The following is a 27,579-nucleotide window of genomic DNA, read 5'->3' as shown; positions in this document are numbered from 1 at the left end:
GCTCCGGCTGGTCTCCCGGCCAGTCGCTGCTGGGCTGCTGCAGATGCAAATGGTGGCCATTGTAGCAGCTGCCATTTGTATCCTTGCAGGCAGTCATGATAGGCTACGTAAGTATTTATGTAGCCTATCACGGCAAAGAGCGGGGATGCAAATGGCGGCCGGTACACCATTTGCGCCCCTGCTCTTTGCCGTAATAGGCTATGTAAGTATTTACGTAGCCTATCACGGTAAAGGTAGCCACGCAAATGGCGTAGCTACATACGTAAGGCTACGTACGATAGGCTATGTAAATACTTACATAGCCTATCACGGCTGCCTGCAAGGACACAAATGGCGGCTGCTATGATGGCCACCATTTGTGTCCGCAGCAGCCCGGCCGTGGCCAGAACTCCAGTGGTGGCCGACCCCGGGGCCGGCTCCATGGAGCTGCCACAGAGCACAGCCAGCCAGGGAGGATTCCGGGGGGAGGGACTGAGTGCCTCCCCCCCACTGCGGATGCCCCGGCGCAGAGCCAGGTGTTTCATACATCCCTATGCGCAAGTTCTAAAACTCGTAAGCACAGAATGAGGTTTCATATTAAAAGAAAACTTGTCTCAGATAATGGTGTGTGTGTGTGTGTTGTGTGTGAATTTGCTATTTTCTGAGGAAATAACGTATTCACCCAGCTAAATTCACCCATCAGCAATCCACACATGCATTTCAGTAACATAATGTGTTTATTCAGACTTTTTTTTTTTTTTAAGTTCTCTCCATCAGTGAAGCAGGATCTCCATCTCATGGAAACCTTTTCTTCAGGTGAGACAACAGTGAATCAATCTAGATGCTGAGATGATCATTTTTGCTGAAATGGATGATGCTTCTCTCCTATTGCCACACTTGGCACTCTACGCCGTCTGCAGAGATATGTATTTGCTTTTGTGACCCTGACATTATTTGTACCAATACATAAGATATAACACACAAGAGGAAAAAAATGAACCTGGCACTGAATAAAATCCACAACAGACATTGTATGAGAGGATTAAACATAAAATACATATTTTAAAAAAAATACGCCTCAGTCCAGCAACGTTGATAGGCTGTTAAAGATTAAATTTACCCTTCAAAATCACCTTCATTCAAAATGGCAATTAAGTTGAGAAAAACAATCCCATGGGCGAGCCCCACGTCCAGCCTTACCTGCATAGATGGGGAGAATCCATAGCTGTGGCCATCTTGGAGGGTGTCGCCATTATCTTTTTAAATAGTGACTCTTCTTTTTCTGGTAATTAAATGTTGCATAATATGGGGCCATAAAGGGCTCATCTATGCAACATTGCAGGTGTAAATGGCACACAGAGGGCCTTTTTCCTGCTGCAATCTACACAATATTTTATTAGTGTAAGAAGAAGAGTCCCCATTTTAAAAGAAAGTGACAACTTCCTCCAAGATGGCGATGGCTGTGGGTGTACCAGTTAGGGATGTACGAAAGTCACTTACCTTTTGACGAAATGTGATTCGAGGTGGGGGGGAGGCGATCCGTCCCTCCCCCGAAATTCTGGCCAGGGGGGAGGCGCCCCATCCCTCCCCACCGAAATCCTGGCTGGGGGGAGGCGCCCCGTCCCTCCCCCCCAAATTCTGGCCGGGGGGGAGGCGCTCCGTCCCTCCCACCATGTAGACACTACGCTATTTGCGTTCCCCTTATTTTCGCCATAGTCTATGTAAATATTTACGTAGACTAAGACGTACCAAAATAAGAAACGCAAATGGCGGCGCCCATGGGCACTGCCATTTCCGTACGCGCTTTTTTTTTTTTTTTACTCAGCCCTGATAGGCTACGTAAACATTTACGTAGCCTATCACGGCTGACTGCAGGGATGCAAACGGCGGCGGCTATGGCCACCGCCATTTGCAGACCCAGCCGGCCAGGATTCGGGGGGGGAGGGACGGAGCGCCTCCCCCCCGGCCAGAATTTCAGGGGGGAGGGACGCCTCCCCCCCAGCCAGAATTTCAGGGGGAGGGACGGAGTGCCTCCCCCCCACCTCGAATCAATTTTGTTAAAAAGTAAGTGACTTTCGTACATCCCTATGGCCCCTCTAAGAGATTCCTGACTCATGTTGCTGATAACTTCTTCCTACAGAAAGTAGAGTAAGAAACTAGAGGACTGGCTATCCTTGATTTGAACCTAGCCAACAGAGATGACTTTGTGGATAAAGTAGCAGTTACAGGAACTCTGGGGGAAAGTGACCATGTTATACCTGAGTTCATAAAGGAAGCAAAAGCTGAGTGTAGCCAAACCCGTACCCTGGATTTTAGGAAAGCCAATTTTAATAAACTCAGAACAATGATCAAGAAGGTCCCATGGCAAGAAGATGCTCACAAGAAAAGGAGTCCAAGATGGCTGGAAGTTTTTAAAAAGGAAATTCTCAAGGGACAATTGCAAACAATTCCAACAAGAAAAAAAAGTTGGAAGACAACTGAAGAAGCCAATGTGGCTTCACAAAAAGTTTAGAGATGACCTGAAAACAAAACAAAAAAGTACACATATAGGAAGTGGAAAGAAGGCCAAGCAACAAAGGAAGAGTACAGGCAGGTAGCACAGAATTGCAGGGATGGCATCAGGAAGGCTAAAGCTGAGAACGAGCTGAGGATAGCGAGGGATGCTAAAAGCAACAAAAAGGCTTTCTTCAGATACTTGCATAGTAAAAAGAGGAAATTAATGGTGGTTCAACTGTTAAATAAGGCTGGCAAAATGACAACAGATGGCAAAGCAAAGGCAGAGGTGCTCAATTCCTACTTTGGCTCAGTCTTCTCCCAAAAGAGGGTCTATGACCCCCCTGGCAAAGATGTGCAGACTGAAGGGGCAGGATTGCAGCTTGAGATTGATAGGCATATGGTCAAGGAACACCTCATTACTTTGAATGAGTTCAAATCTCCAGGGCCAGATGAACTGCATCCTAGAGTAATCAAGGAACTGGCAGAAGAACTCTCAGAACCTCTGTCTATTATCTTTGAGAAATCATGGAGGACGAGTGAAGTGCCAGATGACTGGAGGAGGGCTAATGTTGTCCCTGTCTTCAAAAAGGGTAAAAAGGAGGACCCTGGGAACTACAGACCAGTCAGTCTGACATCTATCCCTGGGGAAATTCTGGAGCAGATGATAAAGGAATCCATCTGGAAGCACCTTGAAAACAATGCAGTGATTACTCGAATGCAACATGGATTTGTCAAGAACAAATCCTGCCAGACAAATCTGATCTCATTTTTTGATCAAATAACCTCCCTTGTAGACTGTGGGAATGCTGTGGACATCATATACCTCGACTTCAGCAAAGCTTTGGACAAAGTGCCCGATGATATCCTGATGAGCAAACTAGCTCAAAGTGGGCTAGATGAAACAACAATCAGGTGGATCCACGGTTGGTTACAGAAGTGGACTCCATGAGTGCTTATCAATGGGATCTTCTGGAACTGAAAAGAGGTAACGAGTGGGGTACCATAGGGCTCAGTCCTGGGCCCAGTGCTCTTCAACATTTATTTAATGACTTGGAGGAGGAGGTGCAGGAATGCTGATCAAATTTGCAGATGACACAAAATTGGGCAGGATAGCTAATACCCTGGAAGACAGAAACAAAATTCAAAATGATCTTGCGCTGGGCAGAAAACAACAGAATGAAATTTAATAGGGATAAATGCCAAGTTCTGCACCTAGGAAAAAGAAACCAAATGCACAGTTACAAGATAGGGGCTATTTGGCTCAACAACACTACAAGCGAGAAAGATCTTGGAAGTGTTGTAGATCACAAGCTGAAGATGAGCCAACAATGTGATGTGGCTGCAAAAAAGGCAAATGCTATTTGGGGCTGCATTGATAGAAGCATAGCTTCCAAATCCCAGGAAGTACTAGTTCCCCTCTACTCAGCACTGGTTAGGCCTCATCTGGAGTACTGTGTCCAGTTCTGGGCACCACACTTGACGAAGGATGCAGACAAACTGGAGAGGGTTCAGAGGAAAGCAACGAAGCTGATCAGGGGACTGGAAACAAAGCCCTATGAAGAGAGACTGAAAGAACTGGGTATGTTTAGCCTTGAGAAGAGACGACTTGAGGGGAGATATGATAGCGCTCTTCAAGTACTTGAAAGGTTGTCACTGACATGAAGGCCAGGATCTCTTCTCGATCATCACAGAATGCAGGACACGGAAGAATGGGCTCAAGTTGGGCTCTCCCACACAGGAGGCATTCAAGATAAGGCTGGACTAGGGGTGTAAGGATTCCCCACCATCTGTTCCAGTGGGGAATCCATGGGGGAGGGGGCCAGCAATCCTTTCCTTCCCCCTGGAATCCTTGCGGACTGGGTCTGCTCCACGAGGATTCCGTAGAGCCGAAGGCTGCCCCATTCCGTCGACCGCATGCCCCGTACCTAGGGATGGTGGAGAATTTCTCCATGAATCTCAGGGAGGCAGAATGCCAATGCATTCGGCCCCCTGAAATTGTTGGTGAAATTCTCCGCCACCCCCCGCCACTGCCCCCCGGGATGGGACTTACCTCCCTCGAATGTCCCTCTCGGCAGCGGGTCCCGGTGGCGTTTCAGCAGCGTTTCGGCGGGGGAGGGGGCGACAGCCGGTCTTCTGACCGGCTGCCGCCGCCGCCATTACAAAGTCAATGTAAAAAAACACACACACACACGTGATAGGCTACGTAATGATTAACGTAGCCTATCACAGCTAGATTTCCAAAGTCAGCCGTGATAGGCTATGTAAATCGTTATGTAGCCTATCACGGGTGACTTTGAGAAAAAAAAAAAAAGCACATACGCTATTTGCATTGCCCTTATTTTCGCCGTAGTCTACGTAAATCTTTACGTAGACTACCCAGGCCCAAATAAGGAACGCAAATGGTGGTGCCCATGGGTGCCGCCATTTGCGTACGCGCTTTTTTTTTTTCAAAGTCACCCGTGATAGGCTACGTAACGATTTACGTAGCCTATCACGGCTGACTTTGGAAATCTAGCCGTGATAGGCTACGTTAATCGTTACGTAGCCTATCACGTGTGTGTGTGTGTTTTTTTACATTCACTTTTTTATTTCATGGCCGGGGAGACGGGGCGCTTCTCCCCGACCTGAATTTTGTCCGGGAGAGGCGGGGCGCCTCCCCCCCCAGCCTGAACTTCGGGGGGAGAACCGAAGCGCCTCCCCCCCACCGTGAAGCAAGCTGCGGGACCAGGTAAGTGACTGTCGTACATCCCTACCCATATCCCCTCATTTTTTCGCAGCTCCCCAAAATTATGTAAATAGTTCCGTAAGTACTGCTGAAAAATCCTTTCTGTGCCCCCGCTGTCAATCTCTGAAAGCCTATTTATTTTCATTAAAAGGAAAAAAACCTTCGCGGGTATTCCTCACATAACTTCTGGTCACCTCACCTCACCTGATATCACCTCACCTGGCCGCAGTGGACCTGTTCTGACCTCACCTGACCTTACCGGACCAGACCTTACCTCACCTGACCTCACTGGAGCTGTCCTGACCTCACCTCACCTCACCTCCACAGACAGTAAATAGAAAAGATGGAGGATTTCCGTGGACTTTGCAACTCAGCCCCAGCAAAAGAAAGCCTCTGGAAAATGCCGCATAAAAAGGGTAAAGCTGTTCACATTCTTCTTCCTCCATTTCCTATATACGGATTTATTTTCATAATTATTTTTGTAAAATCTGCCGTTTGGCGGCCCAAAATAAAATGGTCCGCTTGAGCTCCAGTCCGGGTCGACTGGGCTGCTCCATTCCAAGGAGGATTCCATGGACCAGATCGGTCAGAATTCGATCCCATTTAAAATTTGGGCAGAATTCTCTGACATCCCTAGGTTGGATAGCCATCTGTCAGGGGTGCTCTGACTTGGATTCCTGCATTGAGCAGGGAGTTGGACTTGATGGTCTTGTAGGCCCCTTCCAGCCCTACTATTCTATGATTCTATGATAACACAGGAATGGAAATATTTAAAATATTTCATGTTCCCTTTATATTCTATTCATCTGAAAAAGTTTTTTTTTTTTTTAAGAACTTACCGAAAACAACATAACATGCCTTCACCGCATGTACCCACAGGAACAGAGGACATACTGCATTTGGCTTTAGAAGTACAAACTCCACGAATTTCAGCACAGTCATCAGCAGTATCGATACTGGGATGCAGGCAAGCTAATCCTGGAGAGAGATCATTGTTTAATGATTTTCAGAGGGAGAGCTGTGTTTGTCTGTTGCAAGGAGACAAAGCATCCTGTAACACCTTAAAAACCAGTGTGGTGTAGTGGTGAGAGAGTTGGACTGGGATCCGGGAAATCCAGGTTCTAGTCCTCACTCAGCCATGGAAGACCACTGGGTGACTTTGGGCCAGTCACAGGTTCCCGGCCCAATCTATCTCACAGGGTTGGTGATTAGTGGATAAAATGGAGAGGAGGATAAGGTAGGCCACCTTGGGTTCCTTGCAAGTGGAATAAAGCTGGGATATAAATGAAATAAATAGATACATACAATTTTATTATGATATTAATGATTCTATGATTCTAATTGTGTTTGTTTCTTCTAAGCAATTATTTCATTTTGGCACATTTGAGAACATACTACTAATAATAATGAGGGTGGACACTGAAAGGAATGGATTGCCAAAGGGCACCTAGTGAGTTCATAGCTCGGGTAGGTTAGGTGGTTCTTCTGTTTCCATTTCATTTCTCTTCTGCAGACCAACTGGGAAATGCCCTCTGCTCTCCTTTATTCTGCCTACTCTAAGACCATTTCCACTATGACATATGCTATGAATCATATGTCATATGAGTCATGCAATACAAATTCATAGTCCAAACAAGGTAATTATAAACTTTTTGATACTATGATTACTATGGTTTAGCTCATCATGATTCATAGTATGTAGTGGGGTTTTTGTTTTTTGTTTAGCTGCTTTGCAGGTTGAATGTAACCTTCAGGCTATTAGATGTCCATCCTTATCATCCATTGCCACAAACCCATTTTTAATGATATAATTCTGTAAGTCTTTGTCTCATGGCTAAATGTTTTAATGTTGGTAGATGGCTTACCTGGAGAAGCCAAGAGCATCAATGAAAGAACAACCATGGAAAAGCTACCAGTCTGCATGGCTGAAGCTGGATGAAGAAGAGAGGGAGACAAAAGCAAAATGCTACCAATTTTCTTTGTCATCCAAAAAGCTGAATGTGCATCTATTTATAAATAGCTTTGATATGCCTACACATGGGTATTAATGTTCCTGATGCAATGCGTGTCACGGCAGCAACTCTTGGTTCATCACGCATGAAGATGTCATGGTGTACTGGAAAGAACTAAGATATGGTACATAAAAGTGAAGATATTCAGACTTCAGTACTGGGAACTAAGTTAAGTTTTTTTCTATTTAACTGTCTGTATTTAGTTCCCTACTTTCAGCTGTTGTAGTCCATAGCTGAAACAAATAAAATGACCTGAACTGAAGAGTGCATCTAAAACAAATGAATTGAACTGAACTGAAGAGTACATCTACAACAAATAAAATGACCTGAACTGAAGAGTACATCTAAAACAAATGAACTGAACTGAACTGAAGAGTACATCTACAACAAATAAAATGACCAGAACTGAACAGTACTTCTAAGTTAGTACAGTGGTTTCTTGAGCCACCATAGGAATGTCGTGCTTTGGACCATTTTGTCCTCCATGTACAATATTTGTTAAGATACAATGCAAAATTTAGTAATGTGGCACCACTTTAAAATTCTAACACAGACTCCACCTTGGTGACATTTCTGAATTCAGCTGGACTGTACCATTGGGTAATGGATCTGTGTGGATTCCTGTAGTGATCAGTGGATCTCTCAGGTCCAGTTCTTTTCTCCCACCCAAAAGTAGGGGTGCACGAAAGTCACTTACCTGGTCTCGCAGCTTGCTTCATGGTGGGGGGGAGGCGCTTCGTTGCTCCCCCCGAAGTTCAGGCCGGGGGGGAGGCTTCCCTCCTCGCCCGGCCGAAATTCAGGCTGGGGGGGAGGCTTCCCACCTCGCCCTGCCGAAATTCAGGCCAGGGAGGAGGCGCCTCGCCTTGCCCGGCCGCAAAATACATAGTTAAAAAAAAAAACACCCCCGTGATAGGCTACATGACGATTTACGTAGCCTATCACGGCTAGATCTGCAAAGTCAGCCGTGATAGGCTATGTAAATCGTCACGTAGCCTATCACGGGTGACTTTAAAAAAAGAAAAAGAAAAAGCATGTATGCAAATGGGGGCCCCCATAGGGAGCCGCCATTCGCGTTCCTTATTTGGTCGCTGTAGTCTACGTAAATCTTTACGTAGACTACGGCGAAAATAAGGGCAACGCAAATAGCGTTGTCCTTATTTTCGCCGTAGTCTACGTAATCTTTACGTAGACTACAGCGACCAAATAAGGAATGCGAATGGCGGCTCCCTATGGGGGCCACCATTAGCGTACGCGCTTTTTTTTTTTAAGTCACCCGTGATAGGCTACGTGACGATTTACGTAGCCTATCACGGCTGACATTGCAAATCTAGCTGTGATAGGCTACGTTAATCGTCACGTAGCCTATCACGGGGGCGTGTGTTTTTTTTTACTTTTCTTGGAATGGCGGCGGAGGCAGCCGGTCAAAAGACCGGCTGCCGCCCCTGCCCCTGACGAAGACCTGCCGAACCGCCGCCGGGACCAACCGCCGGGAGGGACATTCGGGAAAGGTAAGTCCCATCCCGGGGGGGGCGGGGGGCTGGGGGGCGGAGAATTTATCCCTGAAACTACTTCAGGGGGCCGAATACGTTGGCACTCGGCCCCCCGAAGTTTCAGGGAGAAATTCTCCTCCATCCCTACCCAAAAGTCAATTTTGTGCCAGTTCCATGCAAGCTTTTTTTTCCTCCCCCAAATGGGAGAAAACTATATGGATTTGTGTGTGTGTGTGTCTTAAATATGCATTTTTTGATGCATCTTTAAAATTTTACACATACACCCATTGGCTGTCCTGTGGAGTGGATTCCAAGACCTGAAATCTATGGATTTCTGAACTGGAAATTTGTGTGCTGGTCAAAATCCATTTCTGACTGGTGTGGATTCATGAAACATGTAAAATGATCTGTAATAGCAGATTCCTCTTAGAGTAGATTCCTTGTTGTTCTCCAGGACAAGGGGATGACATGGGTGGTTGTAGGGATGGCAGTGAATTCCGCCATGGATCATGGTGAGGCCGAATGCCAGTGCATTCAGCCCCCGAACTCTGTGGTGGGATGGTCTGCCACCCGCCCGCCCCCCAGCGGATCCCCCCTGGGACGAGACTCACCTGGGGTGGATCTTCCGACTGGCTGCCGCCGCCGCCGCCATTTCCACTCTTATAAAAGAAAGAAAAAAAGAAAGAAAAAGAAAGACATGATAGGCAAGGTAAAGACTTACATAGCCTATCATGACTAGGTTTAAAAAAACAACAACACACGATGTGATAGGCTACATAAAACTTTATATAGCCTCTCATGGCAGGGTTAGTTAAAAAAAACCGCATACACAAATGGCAGCGGCTACAGCCGCCGCCATTTGCGTTTCTTATTTTTACCTTCTTAATCTACATAAATATTTACGTAGACTATGACGGCGAAAATCAAGGGGAACGCAAATAGCGTAGCGGGCGCTATTTGAGTCCCTTTTTGATTCCCCGTTTTAGCCTACGTAAATATTTATGTAGGCTAAAATGGGGAATCAAAAAGGGACACAAATAGTGCCCGCTACGCTATTTGCGTTCCCCTTGATTTTCGCCGTCATAGTCTACGTAAATATTTTCGTAGATTAAGAGGGCAACAATAAGGAACGCAAATGGCAGCGGCCGTAGCCGCCGCCATTTGCGTACGCGGTTTTTTGTTGTTGTTTTTTACCCAGGGCCCGCTGCGGCAAGAAATCCGGCTGCAGATGGCTCTGGCCTAGCTGGGCCTGGCCGGCTGCTCCACGGAGCTGCCACAGAGCACAGCCGGCCTTGGAGGATTCCAGGGCGGAGGAAAGGAGCACCTCCCCCCTGGCAAGGATTCCGGGGGGAGGGACAGAGTGCCCCCCCATCAACATAATCCATGAACAGGTAAGTGACTTTCGTACATCCCTAAAGATTTGTCATTGCTGTCCTCCCAAGAAGTAAACGTCTTCTGATTTCCTGGCTGCAGTCAGCGTCTGCAGTAATCTTTGTGCCTAGAAAGACAAAGTCTGTCACTTCCTCCATGTTTTCTCCCTCTATTTGCCAGTTATCAATCAAGCTGGTTGCCATAATCTTGGGTTTTTTTGAGGTTTAACTGCAACCCAGCTTTTGCACTTTCTTCTTTCACCTTCGTCATGAGGTTCCTCAGCTCCTCCTCACTTTCAGTAGGGATGTACGAAAGTCAGTTACCTGGTCTCGCAGCTTGCTTCGCGGTGGGGGGGGAGGTGCTTCGCTTCTCCCCCCAAAGTTCAGGCCGGGGGAGGAGGCTTCCCGCCTCGCCCGGCCGAAATTCAGGCCGGGGGGGAGGCTTCCCGCCTCGCCCGGCGGAAATTCAGGCCGGGGAGAAGCGCCCTGTCTCCCCGGCCGCGAACTTCAAAAGAAAAAAAAAAAAAGCCCCGTGATAGGCTACGTAAGATTTACGTAGCCTATCATGGCTAGATCTGCAAAGTCAGCCGTGATAGGCTACGTTAATCGTCATGTAGCCTATCACGGGTGACTTTAAAAAAAAAAAAAGCACGTACGCAAATGACGGCCCCCATAGGGAGCCGCCATTCACGTTCCTTATTTGGTCCCTGTAGTCTACGTAAAGATTTACGTAGACTACGGTGAAAATAAGGGCAATGCTATCACAGGGGCGTTTTTTTTTTTTTTTTACTTTTCTTGTAATGGTGGCGGCGGCAGCCGGTCAAAAGACCGGCTGCCGTCCCCGCCCCTGACGAAGACCTGCCGAACCGCCGCTGGGACCCGCCGCCGGGAGCGACATTTGTGAAAGGTAAGTCCCATCCCGGGGGGGGTGGGGGGGTGGGGGGGGCGGAGAATTTCTCCCCGAACCTTCGGAGGACTGAATGCATTGGCACTCGGCCCCCCGAAGTTTTGGGGAGAAATTCTCCCCCATCCCTAGCTTTCAGCCATCAAAGTAGGGATGGCGGAGAATTTCTCCCCGAAACTTCGGGGGGCCGAGCGCCAACGTGTTCGGCCCCCCGAACAAGTTTTGGGGAGAAATCCTCCACCCCCCCGCCCCCCGCCCCCCCCGGGACGGGACTTACCTTCCCTGAATGTCCCTCCCGGCGGCGGGTCCGGCTGGCGGTTCGTCCGGTGTTCGAGCGGGGCGGGAGCGGCAGCCGGTCTTTCGACCGGCTGCCGCCCCCACCATTGCAATGAAAGAAAAAAAAAACGTCCCCTGATAGGCTACGTGACGATTCACGTAGCCTATCATGGCAAGATTTGCAAAGTCAGCCGTGATAGGCTACGTGAATCGTCACGTAGCCTATCACGGGTGACTTAAAAAAAAAAAAAAAAGTGTGTACGGATAATGGCGGCCCCCATAGGGAGCCGCCATTCCCCTTCCTTATTTGGTCGCTGTAGTCTACGTCAATGTTTACATAGACTACGGCGAAAATAAGGGCAACGCTATTTGCGTTGCCCTTATTTTCGCCGTAGTCTACGTAAACATTGACGTAGACTACGGCGAAAATAAGGGCAACGCTATTTGCGTTGCCCTTATTTTCGCCGTAGTCTACGTAAACATTGACGTAGACTACAGCAACTAAATAAGGAACGCGAATGGCGGCTCCCTATGGGGGCCGCCATTCGCGTACGCGCTTTTTTTTTTTTTTAAAGTCACCCGTGATAGGCTACGTGACGATTCACGTAGCCTATCATGGCTGACTTTCCAGATCTAGCCGTGATAGGCTACGTGAATCGTCACGTAGCCTATCAGGGGACGTGTTTGTTTTTTTTTTTTACTTTCGTGTTCTCGGCCGGCCGAGGCGGGAAGCCTCCTCCCCGGCCTGAATTTCGGCCGGGCGAGGCGGGAAGCCCCCCCCGGCCTGAATTTTGGCCGGGCGAGGCGGGAAGCCCCCCCCCGGCCTGAATTTTGGCCGGGCGAGGCGGGAAGCCTCCCCCCCCGGCCTGAACTTCACGGGGGGAGCAGCGAAGCGCTCCCCCCCACCGCGAAAAAGCTGCGAGAAAAGGTAAGTGACTTTTGTTCACCCCTACATCAAAGTGGTATCATCTGCATATCTGAGACTGTTAATGTTTCTCCCAGTGATTTTAACACCAGCCTTGGCTTAATCAACCCCAGCACATCGCATGATGTGTTCTGCGTACAGGTTGAATAGGTAGGGTGAGAGTATACAAGCCTGCGGTACTCCTTCCCAATCTTAAACCAGTCTGTTGTTCCGTGGTCTGTTCTTAGCTAGGGATGTCAGAGAATTCCGCGATGGATCTTGGTGGGGCCGAATGCCAGTGCATTCGGCCCCCTGAAATCCATCACGGAATGAAGCCCCTGTCCCCACAACCCACGAAAGGCACGCGGGACAAAGTCCCCACTGCCCCCACCCCACGAAAGGCACATTAAACAGAGCACTTACCTGCTCCCGTCTGCACTGCTTTACGAATGGCAGCCATCCTGTGGCCACCATTCGCTTCTTCTTCATGTAGCAGCCATATCGGGGGTCAGACTAAGTAGCCTCATGCAGTCTCATGCTTCATGTTCTTGCTGAGCTCTTTCTCCCTCTAATATATTGTTGTAAGCTGACGAGACACAGGAATTCCTTATCTTGTCAAAGGTCATACAATTGTATATCTTGTTCTCTGCTGTTCTCTTATGTTCTCTCCTTATCATGGCTACCTTATAACCCAGTTCTTGTATTATAAACAATGGTGCTAGGAGAAGAAATGTTGAGGACTGCAACCCCACGCGGGAGGGAGAGGAGGAGCCGTTTCATATGTGTCACAATGTCTATAAAAACAATGTGCTGATGTATTTCGGGGCTTCTGGCTCTTTGGAAACGATTCCAGCCTTAAGCCCGCGCGTTAAATAAAGAATCTCTTTTTCCTTCACTCCGTGGTCTCTCTGACTCTGGGTTCTGCAACATAAATGGTGCCGTGACTCGGATGTGGCAGGCTCTGAGCCAGACAGGTGGCACTTGCCTGCTCTTGATCGCCGCACCGGGAAGACGAGCTCGGTGCATGCCTCCCTTTCTTGGCGCCACCGACCTTTTTGTCGAGTGAATGGGAGAAAGCCTGCACCGGGATCACCCAAACGGCAGCGAGCAGCAAGAGAACCTTGGGAAGCGGAGGAAGGAACTTGAGCCCTGCCTGTATCGCAGCTGCAATTGAGTTGATACCCACATTGGAAGCCTTCAGGAGAAAGGCAAGTATATGGGAAAAAGAGGGCCCCGCCTTTAGGGAGAAAGGCCACTGGGCAGAAAAAAAGAGGGCCCCGCCTTATGAAGAAGGTCAGTGTTGGTGGTATACGTATACAAAAGAACCTACTCCTTGCGGGTAGAAGGGGGGCCTGATCACACCCCTGAGTGGGCACCAGTACCCAGCATGCCAGTACTCAGTAGGAAGCTGAGGAAGCTGGGGAAGCCGCTTTCCGCTCTGGTAAAAAGTGGGAAAAGTGGGTGGCAGGGACATATGGATGCAGTGGAGAGATTGGTGATTGTGTGAGTGGCTACTGCAGTTTCTGAAGCATACCGTTGACCGTCCGGGTGCCCAGGCCAGTAGCAAAGTGCGTGGTGTGAAAAATCCTCTTGTGTTGGCCAGTGAGACCCCTTACTCACTGACCAATTCCCATTCCCTAATTGTGTCTGTCTTCAATTTAGGAGGGAGGCTATGGGTGGTGGGGGAAGCAAACCTTGCACCCCCTTGAGATGTATGTCAAACAAAGAAGGAAAAAGATTTTTTTTAAAAGATTCAGAATAGAAAGAGAAAACAGCAAAAAGCTCAAGGTCGAGCTGAGAGAAAAAAAACAAGATCTGAGGCTGTTAATTAGAGAAATGTTGCAGGACAGTCTGGCTTTTAACAAAGCATGGGAGCATGAGAGTTTAAGGCTGAAGAAGTAGCTGTTAGCCTAGCACGCCGAGAGAGGGGGGGCAGAAAAATTGCCCACAACATTCTGAGTTGTGCAACATCATCACCTCGCCTAATTGAGATTAAATCCCTAAGAAATGGAAACTGAAAATGAAGACCCAGAAGATGAAGGCAAAATAGAAAATAAAGGTGAAGAATCAGCCCCCAGAGCACAGGCTAGACCCCTCTTCGAGTGAAAAGTGTGCCATAAGACTGTCCCAAAGCAGAATGAAGCGGAGAGACCACGTTGAAGATCTCTGTCAAGGTAACCGTGTTTAGCTTTGAACTGTGTTAGAATTGCATAGAGCCTGTAGCTACTGACCATCGGCTATATGATTTCTGAAGAGCGTAACCATTAAGCTTTTGCTGTGGGATTCCCTGCAATGAAGAAATCTCACTGATTTGAGTGTCCAGTGTTACACTGCCTAAGTGTGTGTGCTGAAGAGACCGAGAAACCAGACAGCATGTTCCTGGTCAAGCCAAAATCACGCTACTACCATGCTCCTGAAAGCTGCAATAAACTGTGTAAGCTGGGAGACCCAACCTGATTGAGAAGAAAAGAAGATACTGGCGCAACTGTCTTAAAAAACAGTGAGATCTGTGTAGCTGGCTGGCTAACGCTGTCAGTGATGTTACAACATTAAATTAAGACTGTTTTCCTGTTTGAGACCCCAGCGAAGAAAGCTGACCCGAGTTATTTGTTGCCCATGCCAAAGCAAGAATTTGGCTGCCCTGTACCTCATCATGTCCTGTTTTGAGCTTGGGATTTACAAATACAAACAAACTGAGAAGCTTGCCTCTGAAGTCCTGCAAATCACCCCACCGCCTCCCCGAAGATTAATGGCTGCCTGAAAAATGCAAGTATAAGGCGATGCCCATCACCCCCCAGCGTCCTGAGTTTCGGCACTCAGTGTTTCAGTGCTTTCGTGTACCAGGTTAGAAGAAAAAAAAAAGAGTACGTTTTTAAAATGTCTGTGAGAGAACCTGACAGAAGTAAAATAAAATTTACAGAGGAGTTGCCCAAGTTAAAGTGTCACGGGTAGAGAGCCGAGCTGTGCCGCTCTGTTTAGACAGAGGCCTTGCTAAAAAGTTAAAGGCCCTTGTCTGTCAGAAGGGGTGTAGGGCCACACTTCCCCTTTTTAAACTGATGCAAAAGTGGAGAGCCTTTGCTGGAAACATCTCATCTTCATTGCCCAGAGCCTTCTCTGTTTGCCTCCATCATCATCTGGGCTTTTTAGAGACACTCTGCACATGGACTAAAATTTTAAATTGTCGAAGACTTGCCATGGACAGTGCCGTGAAGCTTTTGATAAACTTGAACTCTCATCGCTGTGGACCGTGTGTCTGTGTTTGTAGTCAGCTCAGTGTACATCAGGCTGAGTTTGATCTATGACTTTTAGATTTCCTTCTGCTAAAACTCATGCAGCATAGAGTTGCCGATGCAAAAATGGTGACCTAGAACTCTTTGCGTGTGTGGGTATGCCCGTCCCTTGATTTTAATGGGCCCTGAGCATGCCAGAAGAGCAGTATAATTGCTGGATCTGCTCCATCATGCCTTACCATGCAAAAAGTGTTTTCCATTCATTGTGTTAAATTGCAGAAAAAGTTTGTTGTGTATATTTTATGATTTCTTAGATATCATAAAATATATGTGATATTTGCAGATTAGTGTTAGTTGCAACTCCAAATGATACTAAGTGTGGTTCCCAATAGATGACAAGAAGAAAGAAAAGGCAAGAGGCAAAGAAAAAAAACTTTTGTAGAGAAGAAGCGTGGCCATAGTTGCCCCCAGGGTAAATTAAAAGCAGCTGATTGTGCCTGGAGCTTATTACCTGGGGTAAAGTAGCCACAATAATGTAATAGTTCTTTAGGTTGAAGAAAATGTAACCAGAAGGAGAAGAAGAGCCTATCCCAAATGTGTGTCATTGGGACTAGTGTAAGGCAGAAAGGTTTAAGTAAGTTTAACTTGAAAAAGACAAATAAAGAGACAAGGCTGGTGCATGGAGCAGAAAGTTTTATGTAAAAAGTTTGAAACATGATCTGCAATACAGGCAGATCAGCAAAGAAAAAGAAAGGAAAAGAAAGAGAAAAAAATTGTCTTCCCATACTAATGAATAAAAGTGTTATCAAGCACTTTAGGAAGCGAAGTTGTTTACAGGAAGCTGTGCCTGAGAACCAAACACTTCTAGCCTATGCTGAAAATGCTTGCTAGTGTTGTGCTGCCTCATGGGTAACATGTATGGTATAAAAACCCATTTAGCCCAATAGCTCGTGGTTCAGAGAAGCTGTCTGATCCAACCATTAAGTACGCCTGTGTGCTGTAAGTTACCCAATAAAGTCTCCTTGTAAGTAAACCCCCCCGCTGGAATCCCAAAACACAAGTGGGGCTAGAGCCTCACGCAGTATCAAACCCTGCTGTTAGAAGCCATGAAAGCAGGTATGAAGAAGTCAGTTAATATGACCAAAGTGTCTAAAGTGCTGCAAAGTGCCACCGAGGCCCCAGAGCATACTTGGAGCATCTTTCAAATGCCTATCGCCAGTATACCCCCCTCAACCCAGAGGCCCAAGGAGACGTGGACAAAAGAAGAAAAGAAGAAGACCCGGCAGAGGCAGAAGATTCTTAAAAAAGAACCAGTGTGCCCAGTGTAGACAAGATGGACATTAGTGGCATGAATGCCCAAATAAAATAAAATACACAAAGGAGAAAACCAAAGGGGCCAGAATGGGCGAAGAGGGAGACAGCTTGTGAGGGGCCATGACATTGACCTCATAATTGACACTAGAGCGGCATCAACAGCAAGCAAACGTTAGCCTTAAACAAGAAGTCCAAACACTGGGCAAAGTTCTTCAAGCCCAGCGTCACTTTGTCTTAAAAAAAATAAGCCATTCCCATCACAGAAGTTCATCCTTTCCAACCAAGAGTTAAAGTATGAGTTAAAGAGAGAAAAATAACCCTTTGACTCCCAGATAGAGAGGACTGAGAACTGTCATACTTTCCACCCCTGCAGCTACGAAAGCAGCTGGAGTTAAACCCTGGATACATTGGACACGAGTCAAGAGAGCGAGAGGGGGAGAGTAGACTGTAAACAGAAATCCTGAAAATCCTTTAAAAATCATTCTGAAAAAGCAGTAAGAAGACTCAGGCTAGACCTTACTGTGGACACACCGGGAGACTGTCCCCCTGCGTACAGTCAGACCTGCAACTGGAAAATTGAAGAAGGGGACTAGACCTTACTGCAGCTTGCCAGGTGAATAGCTGCCCAGCGTACAGTCAGATTCCAAAGAAGATCAAACATGCGTGTTGTAGTGTTAGTAGTGTTAGTAGTGTTGCATTGTGTCTCCTTAATAAGGTGCAAAAAGGGGGGTCTGCCCCTGGAAGGAGAAGTTTGTCCCAGTGATTTGCTGATAATTACTGGCTTCACCTGGCTAACATCACGAGAGTAAAACATTTTTGTTTGCCAAGAGATATACCTGTAAACAGGCTTATTAGCTCTTGCCTAATACCTGTCTGTAGACATCCTTGGAAAATTAAAAAAATACCATGTTAAGAGTTTATGGTGTAAGTTTAACTTATTCCCAAAATGCTAATTGGGGCGTGGTTGCAAAGATCCTACCCCCTACAGAGTTCACTCTATGCACCCCCATCGTTGCTGAAACAAATGCTACGTGTGCACGAATGCTTAATTGTCAAAAATTTTCCAGAAAATATAAAGCTATCCCTGGCCCCCTTCCACTGTAATAAAATTCAAAACATATCTTTTAATGATGCCCACATACTTTTGCCTCATAGATGGTTTTAGACATGTAGTTCCCGCACTTGGTCATTCATTCCTGCCAACCTGTCTAATAACCACCCATGTGGCCTCAGCCGCCAATTGAACTGGTGCCAATTCTTCCCCTGTGGCCCAAGAAAATCCGTCGACAGCAGCCTCGAGCACTCCAACTAACTAAAAATTGTAACAGTCATATACAGTTATATTCTGACTCAGAAAAATTGGCCTTAGCAATGTCACTGGTTGGGGTTCCAGGTTTAGCCTTGGCTGATGGTCTAAAGATCAACCGGTTAGCTTGCAGCTTAGCCAAAAGCATAAATGCCACCTCACGAGCATTGTCATTGTTAAATAAAGAGTTGCGTGATCTAAGAGGTGCAGTTCTAGAAAATAGAGCTGGTATAGATTACCTCTTCCTTCTTCATCATTTAAGTTGTAAGACACACCAAAAGCTCTGTTGTTTTAATTTAACTGATAATGGCAATGCTGTAGATGAACAGATCAACAAGCTGCACAATATAGTAGCTAACAAAACAATAAGACAAAACAATTAGCTAAATTAGTTGACCCCTTGGCTTCCAGATCTTAGCTGGCTTGAAGCATTGTTCATCCTAATTCTACCAGTGTTGTTCATAAAAGTTCTGTTATGTCTCTGTGTTCCTTGTCTTATGCGCTGTTTAACCAATCTGTTTTATGTCTCAGCTAGTAAAACTACTGCCCTCTACGCTCTAATAGCCCAACAAAAGGCTAAGTAATATGTATGTCACAAAAAGCTTTGTATGGTTATCAGAAATGCTATAATTGTAATGAAATTATGCATTTAAGGGGGGAATGCAGCAGCCATATTGGGGGTCAGACTAAGTAGCATCATGCAGTCTCATGCTTCATGTTCTTGCTGAGCTCTTTCTCCCTCTAATATATTGTTGTAAGCTGACGAGACACAGGAATTCCTTATCTTGTCAAATGTCATACAATTGTATATCTTGTTCTCTGCTGTTCTCTTATGTTCTCTCCTTATCATGGCTACCTTATAACCCAGTTCTTGTATTATAAACAAAGGTGCTAGGAGAAGAAATGTTGAGGACTGCAACCCCACACGGGAGGGGGAGGAGGAGCCGTTTCATATGTGTCACAATGTCTATAAAAACAATGTGCTGATGTATTTCGGGGCTTCTGGCTCTTTGGAATCGATTCCAGCCTTAAGCCCGCACGTTAAATAAAGAATCTCTTTTTCCTTCACTCCGTGGTCTCTCTGACTCTGGGTTCTGCAACATTCATAGCTGTGATAGGCTATGTAAATACTTACGTAGCCTATCACGGCTAACACAGGGATGCCATTTGCGCCATTTGAGCCAGGAAGGTGTTTCTTACATCCCTAGTTCTTACCGTTGCTTCTTGGTCATTATACAGATTCCTCAGGAGGCAGGCATAGGGATGTACGAAAGTCACTTACCTTTTCGCAGCTTGGCTTCGCGGTGGGGGGGAGGTGCTTCGCTTTCCCCCCCGAAGTTCAGGCGAGGGGGGGGAGGCTTCCCGCCTCGCCCGGCCGAAATTCAGGCCGGGGAGAAGCGCCCTGTCTCCCCGGCCGCGAAAGAAAAAGTAAAAAAAAAAAAAACACCCCGTGATAGGCTACGTGACGATTTACAGAGCCTATCACGGCTAGATTTCCAAAGTCATCTGTGATAGGTTATGTAAATCGTCACGTAGCCTATCATGGGTGACTTTAGGGAAAAAAAAAGCGCGTACGCAAATGGTAGCGGCCCATGGTGTGCCGCCATTTGCGTTCCTTATTTTGGCATGTCTAGTCTACATAAAGATTTATGTAGACTACGGCGAAAATAAGGGCAACGCAAATAGCGTGCCCTTATTTTCGCTGTAGTCTACGTAAATCTTTACATAGACTAGACGTGCCAAACTAAGGAACGCAAATGGCGGCACACCATGGGCCGCTACCATTTGCATACGCGCTTTTTTTTTTTCCAAAGTCACCCGTGATAGGCTACGTGACGATTTACGTAGCCTATCACGGCTGATTTTGGAAATCTAGCCGTGATAGGCTACGTAAATCGTTATGTAGCCTATCACGGGTGTTTGTTTGTTTTTACTTTAGGGGGGTTTTTTTGCAATGGCAGCGGCAGCAGATGGTCGGGAGACCGCCCGCCACCCCCGCCCACGACGAACCGCCGCCGAACCCCCGCTGGGACCTGCCGCCCAGAGGGACATTTGCTGAAGGTAAGTCCCGTCCCGGGGGGGGGCGGCGGAGAATTTCCCAACCAACTTCGGGGGGCCGAATGCGTCGGCGCTCGGCCTCCTGAAGATTCAGGGAGAAATTCTCCGCCATCCCTAGGCAGGCTAGATGACTTGGTATCCCCATACCACCAAGAACTTGCCACAAATTGTTATGATCCACACAGTCAAAGGCTTTAGAATAGTCAATAAAACAGCAATAGATGTTTTTCTGAAACTCCCTGGCTTTCCTCATTATCCAGCGGATATTGGCAATTTGGTCTCTAGTGCCTGTGCCTTTTCTAAACCCAGCTTGTACATCTGGCAATTCTCATTGCATGAATTGCTGGAGTCTACCTTGCAAGATCTTGAGCATTACCTTACTGGCATGTGAAGTAAGTGCTACTGTTCGATAGTTTGAACAAACTATCGATAGTAGGGATGTCAGAGAATTTCGCCATGAATCTCGGGGAGGCCGAATGCCAGCGCATTCAGCCCCCCGAAATCGGTGGCAAAACGGTCTGCCCCCCGCCCCCCCAGGAAGGGACTTACCTTGGGCGAATCTCCCTGGCGGCGGCGGCTCCAACGGCGGTTCGGCGGTGGTTCAGCGGCGGCGGCTGTGGCGGCCGGTCTTCCAACCAGCTGCCGCCGCCGCCATTTCCAGTAAAAGAAAAAAAAAAACCAAAAAAACGTGATAGGCTACGTAAAGATTTACGTAGCCTATCACGGCTAGATTTTTAAAAAATACCATGATAGGCTACGTAAATGTTTACGTAGCCTATCATGGCTGAGTAAAAAACAAACAAACTGTGCGTACGCAAATGGCGGCGCCCATGGGCGCCGCCATTTGCATTCCTTATTTTGGCACGTCTAGTCTACGTAAACCTTTACATAGACTACGGCGAAAATAAGGGGAATGCAAATAGCGTTGCGACTATGCTATTTGCGTTTCCCTTATTTTCGTGTTAGTCTATGTAAATGTTTACATAGACTAGACGTGCCAAAATAAGGAACGCAAATGGCGGCGCCCATGGGCGCCGCCATTTGCGTACGCGCAGTTTCTTTTTCTTTTTTTTTACACAGCCATGATTGGCTACGTTAACATTTATGTAGCCTATCACGGCTGACTGCAGGGACGCAAATGGCGGCGGCTACAGCCGCCGCCATTTGCAGACCCGGCCGGCCAGGATTCGCGGCGGGAGGGACGGGGTGTGCCCCCCACAGCCAGAATTCCGGGGGGGGAGGGATGGGGCGCCTCCCCCCTGCCAGGATTTTTTTTGGGGGAGTGACAGAAACCCCCCAGTCAGAATTTCGGGGGTAGGGACAGAGCGCCTCCCCCCCACCGCGAATCAATCTCGTCATAAGGTAAGTGACTTTAGCACATCCCTAATCGATAGTAAGTTAAATACTTCAATAGTAAGTATTTAAAAACTAAATACTTACTAAATACTTTTAAATACTTAATACTTACTAAGTATTACTAAATATTTACTAAATACTTTTAAATACTTACTGAAGTATTTTAGTAAGTATTTAAAAACTTCGATAGTGAGTTAAGTACTTACGTAGCCCATCTTGGCAACCTGGCTGGACACAAATGGTGGCCGCTACAGCAGCTGCCATTTGCGTCCGCAGCAGCCCGGCCGCGTCTAGAACTCCGGCTGCGGGCGGCCCTGGCCGGCGGCTCTGCAGAGCTGCTGCAGAGCGGAGCATGCTAGGGAGGATTCCGGGGGGAGGGACAGAGCTCCTCCCCCCCACCGCAGAAGCCCCACAATGGAACAAGGTAAGGGATTCATACATCCCTAGTTTATTTAATGTCTGTCAATCAATGAAGCAGGATCTCCATCTCATGGAAACCATTTCTTCGGCTGCAGCTAAGGATGTAAGAACTCACCCTAGCTCAGTTTCCCGGGGCACTTGCCGAAGCAGTGCCCCTGCTTGCACACACACCCCGGACCTTTGTTCAGGCAGACCATGAGCTCGGTGACTTTCCTGGGCTCACCCCAATCCCATTCAGTAAGTACCCACCATTTTTGCTCAGACTGCAGAAATCGGCTGTGTAGCCGCAAATGCAGGGCGGCTGAAGTGTGGAGGGGATGATCCCCTCCATGCTTCTCCTGCTCTGCATTGGATAGGCAGTCACCTCCAACCTTGGAGGCAGCCGCCTATCTCCATAGGACTGCGCCCTAAGTTGAGAAAAGCAATCCCATTGGCGATCCCCCTGTCCACCCCCTGTCCAGCCGTGCAAGCCCCCTGCTCCTTGCCTGCACAGATGGGGAGCACCTCAGCCCTCCCCGTCTGCTGGGAGCAGTCATTTTCTTTTAAAATTGTGACTCTTCTTTTTCTGGAAATTAAATGTTGCATAATATGGGGCCATAAAGGGCTCATCTATGCAACACTGCAGGCGTAAATGGCACACAGAGGGCCCCTTTATCGCTGCAATCTACGCAATATTTAATTAGAAGAAGAGTCGCCATTTTAAAAGAAAGTGGCAACGGCTGCAGGCACACCCCAACGGTCCAGGTAAGGAGTAGGAGGCTTGTGTGGATGAGGGGCTGATGTCTGGTGTGGGGCAAAGAAGGCCAAAGCACTTCAGATCAATACAGCCTGCTTGGGATTGCTTCAGCCCAATCCCAACCCATTCCAAAAAGGAACCGATTTGGCCTGAATCACCCCGATTCACTTTGGGATCTGGGAGTCAGATAGAGGCGTTGCACAGCTTTAGACTCCAGTGGTTCCAACTGCTTGGGGGTACTGGGAAATACGAGCTGGCATTTTGTTTTTGGCTGTCACCTGATTAAAGAAAGTTCAGTGGAGTGTCAGTTTAATGTCATTGTCAGTTAATGACATTTAATGACATTGCAATACAACTGCATATCCATAAAATAGGTTTAAAAAACAAACAAATGATACCTCCCTTGCGTTTATTTATTGCTTGGCCATATTACTGCACATTCCATTACCTTCTATGTGAGAGAAGAAGGGAAATGCCTCTTTGAAGATTTTGCCTGCCATGCTTATGTTTTGTGAGTTCTTTCATTAAAAAATAATGGCATTTTATATACAAAAGTGATTCATCAAAAGTTATCAACATGCTGGATCAGGATAATTCCTTCTCTAAACAATATGTGGGGTGTTGGTATATTCTGTTTTGCATTGAAACATAAAATCAAATGGGATGAGAGAGAACCAGATGTGACTCTTTGAACTCCATGGAGGAGAGGAGGGATAAAAATACAAATAAATGAGCAAGACAGTAAATAAATAACTAATATAATTCCCATTGCTGGTCAAGGAGTCATGTCTGGAAGCACTCCCTCAAGTAATAACACAGGAATGGAAACATTAAAATTTATTTCATGTTCCCTTTTTATTCTATTGATTTGAAAAGGTTCTTCTTCTTCTTTTAACTTACTGAAAGCACCTTCACCACACGTACCCCTAGCAATAAAGGGCTTATTGCATTTAGGTTCAGAAGTACAAGCTCCGTGAACTCCAGCACAAGCAACAGCCATTTTGACATCGGGATGCATGCAAGCTAATCCTAGAGAGAGAAAATGGTTTAATAATTTCCAGGGGAAGAGCTGTGTTCTGTTCCAAGAAGAGAAAGAGTCCTGTAACACCTTAAAAATGGACAATTTTATCGTGATATAAATGCCTGCAGTACGAAACCAGTACGAGGGTCAAGAAGCAACAGTAAGAACCAGACATGGAACAACCGAGTGTTTCAAAATTGGGAAAGGAGTATGACAAGGCTGCATGTTGTCGCCCTGCTTATTTAACTTATATGCAAAGTACATCATGAGAAACGCCGGGTTGGATGAATCACAGGTCGGAATTAAGATTGCCGGGAGAATTATCAACAACCTCCGATATGCGGATGATACCACCCTAATGGCAGAAAGCAAAGAGGATCTCAAGAACCTCTTGTTGAGGGTGAAAGAGGAGAGTGCAAAAGCTGGTTTGAAACTCAACATTAAAAAAACGAAGATCATGGCATCTGGCCCCATCATTTCCTGGCATATAGAAGGGGAAGAAATGGAAGCAGTGACAGATTCTACTTTCTTAGGCTCCAAGATCACTGCAGACGGTGACTGTAGCCATGAAATTAAAAGACGCTTGCTCCTTGGGAGGAAAGCTATGGCAAACCTAGACAGCATAGTCAGAAGCAGAGACATCACCTTGCCGACAAAGGTTCGTCTAATCAAAGCTATGGTTTTCCCAGTCGTAATGTATGGCTGTGAGAGCTGAACTATAAGGAAGGCTGAGCGCCGAAGAATTGATGCTTTCGAACTGTGGTGCTGGAGAAGACTCTTACGAGTCCCCTGGACTGCAAGGAGGTCACATCAGTCCATCCTAAAGGAAATCAACCCTGACTACTCATTGGAAGGACAGATACTGAAGCCGAAGCTGAAATATTTTGGCCACCTAATGCGAAGAGAAAACTCTCTGGAAAAGACCCTGATGCTGGGAAAGACTGAAGGCAAAAGGAGAAGGGGACGACAGAGGATGAGATGGCTAGATAGCATCACGGATGCAATGAATATGAACTTGAGCACACTCCGGGAGAGAGCGCAGGACAGGAAGGCCTGGCATGCTATGGTCCATGGGGTCACGAAGAGTCGGACACGACTGAACGACTGAACAACAACAACTCCTTTATTCTGCCTGCTGTAAGACCATTTCCACTATGACATATGCTATGAATCTCATTGTATGTGTCATGCAGTACAAATTCATAGTCCAAACAAGGTTATTATAAACTTCTTTGTTAGAACAATTTTTTTAAATTTTTATTTTTACCTCATCTTGATTCATAGTGTGTAGATTTATTTTTTTAAGTTGCTTTGCAGGCTGAATGTGACATGCAGGGTATTTGATGTCCAATCTTGTTATCCATGGCCATAAACCCATTTTCGGTGATATAACTCTGTAGCTCTTTCTCTTATGGCAGAATGTTTTAATGTTGAAAGATGGCTTACCTGGAGAAGCCAAGAGCGTCAATGAAAGAACAACCATGGGAAAGCTACCAGTCTGCATGGCTGATGCTGGATGAAGACCCCAGCGAAGGGAGGGAGAACAGAAGCAAAGTGCTACCAATTTCCTGTGTCATCCAAAAACCTGAATGCACACCTATTTTCACATAGCTTTGATATGCTAACACATGCACATTAATGTTCCTGATGTGATGTGTGTCACAGTGGCAACTCTTGGCTCTTCATGCTTCAAGAAATCATGGCGTACTAGAAATAAGAAGTCAGGTATGGTACACAAAACTGAAGATATTCAGAGTTCACAGTACTGGGAAAGTGATAGGGATGGCGGAGAATTTCTCCCCGAAACTTCGGGGGGCCGAGCGCCAACGTGTTCGGCCCCCCGAACAAGTTTCGGGGAGAAATCCTCCGCACCCCCCCGCACCCCGCACCCCCGCCCCGGGACGGGACTTACCTTCGCCGAATGTCCCTCCCGGCGGCGGGTCCAACCGGTGGTTCAGCGGGTGTTCGTCCGGGGCGGGAGCAGCAGCCAGTCTTTCAACCGGCTGCTGCTGCCGCCATTCCAAGAAAAGAAAAAAACAAACAAACGCCCCCGTGATAGGCTACGTGACAATTAACGTAGCCTATCACGGCTAGATTTGCAAAGTCAGCCATGATAGGCTACGTAAATCGTCACGTAGCCTATCACGGGTGACTTAAAAAAAAAAAAAAAAGCGCGTACGGATAATGGCGGCCCCCATAGGGAGCCACCATTCCCGTTCCTTATTTGGTCGCTGTAGTCTACGTAAAGATTTACATAGACTACAGCGAAAATAAGGGCAACGCAAATAGCGTTGCCCTTATTTTCGCCGTAGTCTACGTAAATCATTACGTAGCCTATCACGTGTGTGTGTTGTTGGTTTTTTACATTTACTTTTTTATTTCACAGCCGGGGAGATGGGGCTCTTCTCCCCGGCCTGAATTTCGGCCGGGCGAGGTGGGGCGCCTCCCCCCATGGCCTGAATTTCGGCCGGGCGAGGCAGGGCGCCTCCCTCCCGGCCTGAAGTTCGGGGGGAGAACCGAAGTGCCTCCCCCCCACCACGAAGCAAGCTGCAGGACCAGGTAAGGGACTTTTGTCCATCCCTAGATTGGGATTCCTTTCCTGGCCTAACTATGGACTTCCTGGAAGTATCTGCTTGATCCTTTGGAGAAAGGTACTTTGGCTTGATGGAGCCATTGTATGATAAAGATGGTATCTTATTCCATCTGAGGCCAAAATCTGACTGCTCATAAACAGAATGCATTTTAAATAATTAAATCAATAGATATTCAAAGGCAGAGAACAAAATGGTGGTGGACGTATCACTGCATTCATACGATAACTGCTACTAGTAAGACAAAGTCATATAATAAACAAGGTACTGATGGACCCCAGTGGCATCAGTAACTCTGACTACTACTACTGCTGTAGGTGAGTGGGAGAGCCCCTGTTTTGCATGCAGAGCATAAGAAGAGCCATGCTAGATCAGACCAAGAGTCCATGTAGTGCAGCATTCCATTCACACAGCGGCCATTCATCTGTCAATGAGGAACCCACAAGCAGGGCATGAGTGCAACACCAACCTCCAGCCCATGTTCCGCAGCAACTGGTATATATAGGTTCACTGCCTCTGGTAGGAGTAGTAGCAGTTGATAGCCTTTTCCTCCAGGAATTTGTCCAACTCCCTTTTAAAGTCATCCAAATTAGTGGCCATCACTACATCCTGCGGTAGCGAGTTCACTGTGTGAAGAAGCACTTCCTTTGACCTTTCCTGAATCTCCCACCAATCAGTTTCATAGATGACCCCATTGAGTTCCAGTATTTTGAGAGAGGGAGAAAAATGTCTCCCTATCCACATTCTCTACACCATGCATCATTTTGTACACCACTATCCTGTCTCCCCTTACCCTCTTTTTTCCAAGCTAAGCAATCCCAGCCCTTGTAACCTTCCCTCATAGTGGAGATGCTCTAGACCCTTGACTGTTTTAGTTGCCCTTATCTGCACTTTTTCCAGCTCTACAATATCTTTTTTTTAGGTGTGGTGGCCAGCACTGTACACAGTATTCCAAGGGTGGCTTCATCATAGATTTGTATAGCGGCTGTATGATATTGGCAGTTTTATTCTCAATTCCTTTTCTAATTATGCCTAACATGGAACTTGCCTTCTTCACAGCAGCTGCACACTGGGTTGACATCTTCACTGAGCTGTGCACCACAACCCCAAGATCTCTTTCCTGGTCAGTCACTGCAAGTTCAGATCCCATCAGGTTATAATTAAAGTTGGGGGGGGGGTTGCCCCAGTGTCCATCACTTTACACTTGGTTACATTGAACTGCATTCGCCATTTAGGCGCCCATTCTCCCAGTTTGGAGAGATCCTTTTGAAGCTCTTCACAATCCCCGTTTGTTTGAACCACTCTAAACAATTTGGTGTCATCGGCAAACTTGGCCACTTCACTGTTCACTCCTAATTCAAGATAATTTATGAACAGGTTGAAAAGCATTG

At 46.9% G+C, this 27,579-nt stretch overlaps 1 protein-coding gene across 1 annotated transcript; it reads right to left on the bottom strand.

The window, feature by feature from the left end:
* Positions 1-702: 702 nt before the first annotated feature.
* LOC146360308 (uncharacterized) lies at positions 703-25,626 on the bottom strand. The gene is made up of 6 exons (XM_084829351.1): positions 25,510-25,626; positions 12,580-12,742; positions 9,314-9,361; positions 7,066-7,131; positions 6,040-6,178; positions 703-893 (listed from the first exon to the last, which is right to left on the bottom strand). The coding sequence occupies exons 2-6, from the start codon at positions 12,614-12,616 to the stop codon at positions 833-835; spliced, it is 351 nt and encodes a 116-aa protein (XP_084685477.1). The 5' UTR covers positions 12,617-12,742; positions 25,510-25,626; the 3' UTR covers positions 703-832.
* Between the last annotated feature and the right edge of the window lie 1,953 nt (positions 25,627-27,579).

This window comes from Heloderma suspectum, chromosome 1 (genome assembly GCF_057233095.1).
Source record: "Heloderma suspectum isolate Gila_16-S chromosome 1, 16-S_ref, whole genome shotgun sequence".
Classification (NCBI taxonomy): domain Eukaryota; kingdom Metazoa; phylum Chordata; class Lepidosauria; order Squamata; family Helodermatidae; genus Heloderma; species Heloderma suspectum.
This window is presented reverse-complemented; position numbering and strand designations above follow the sequence as displayed.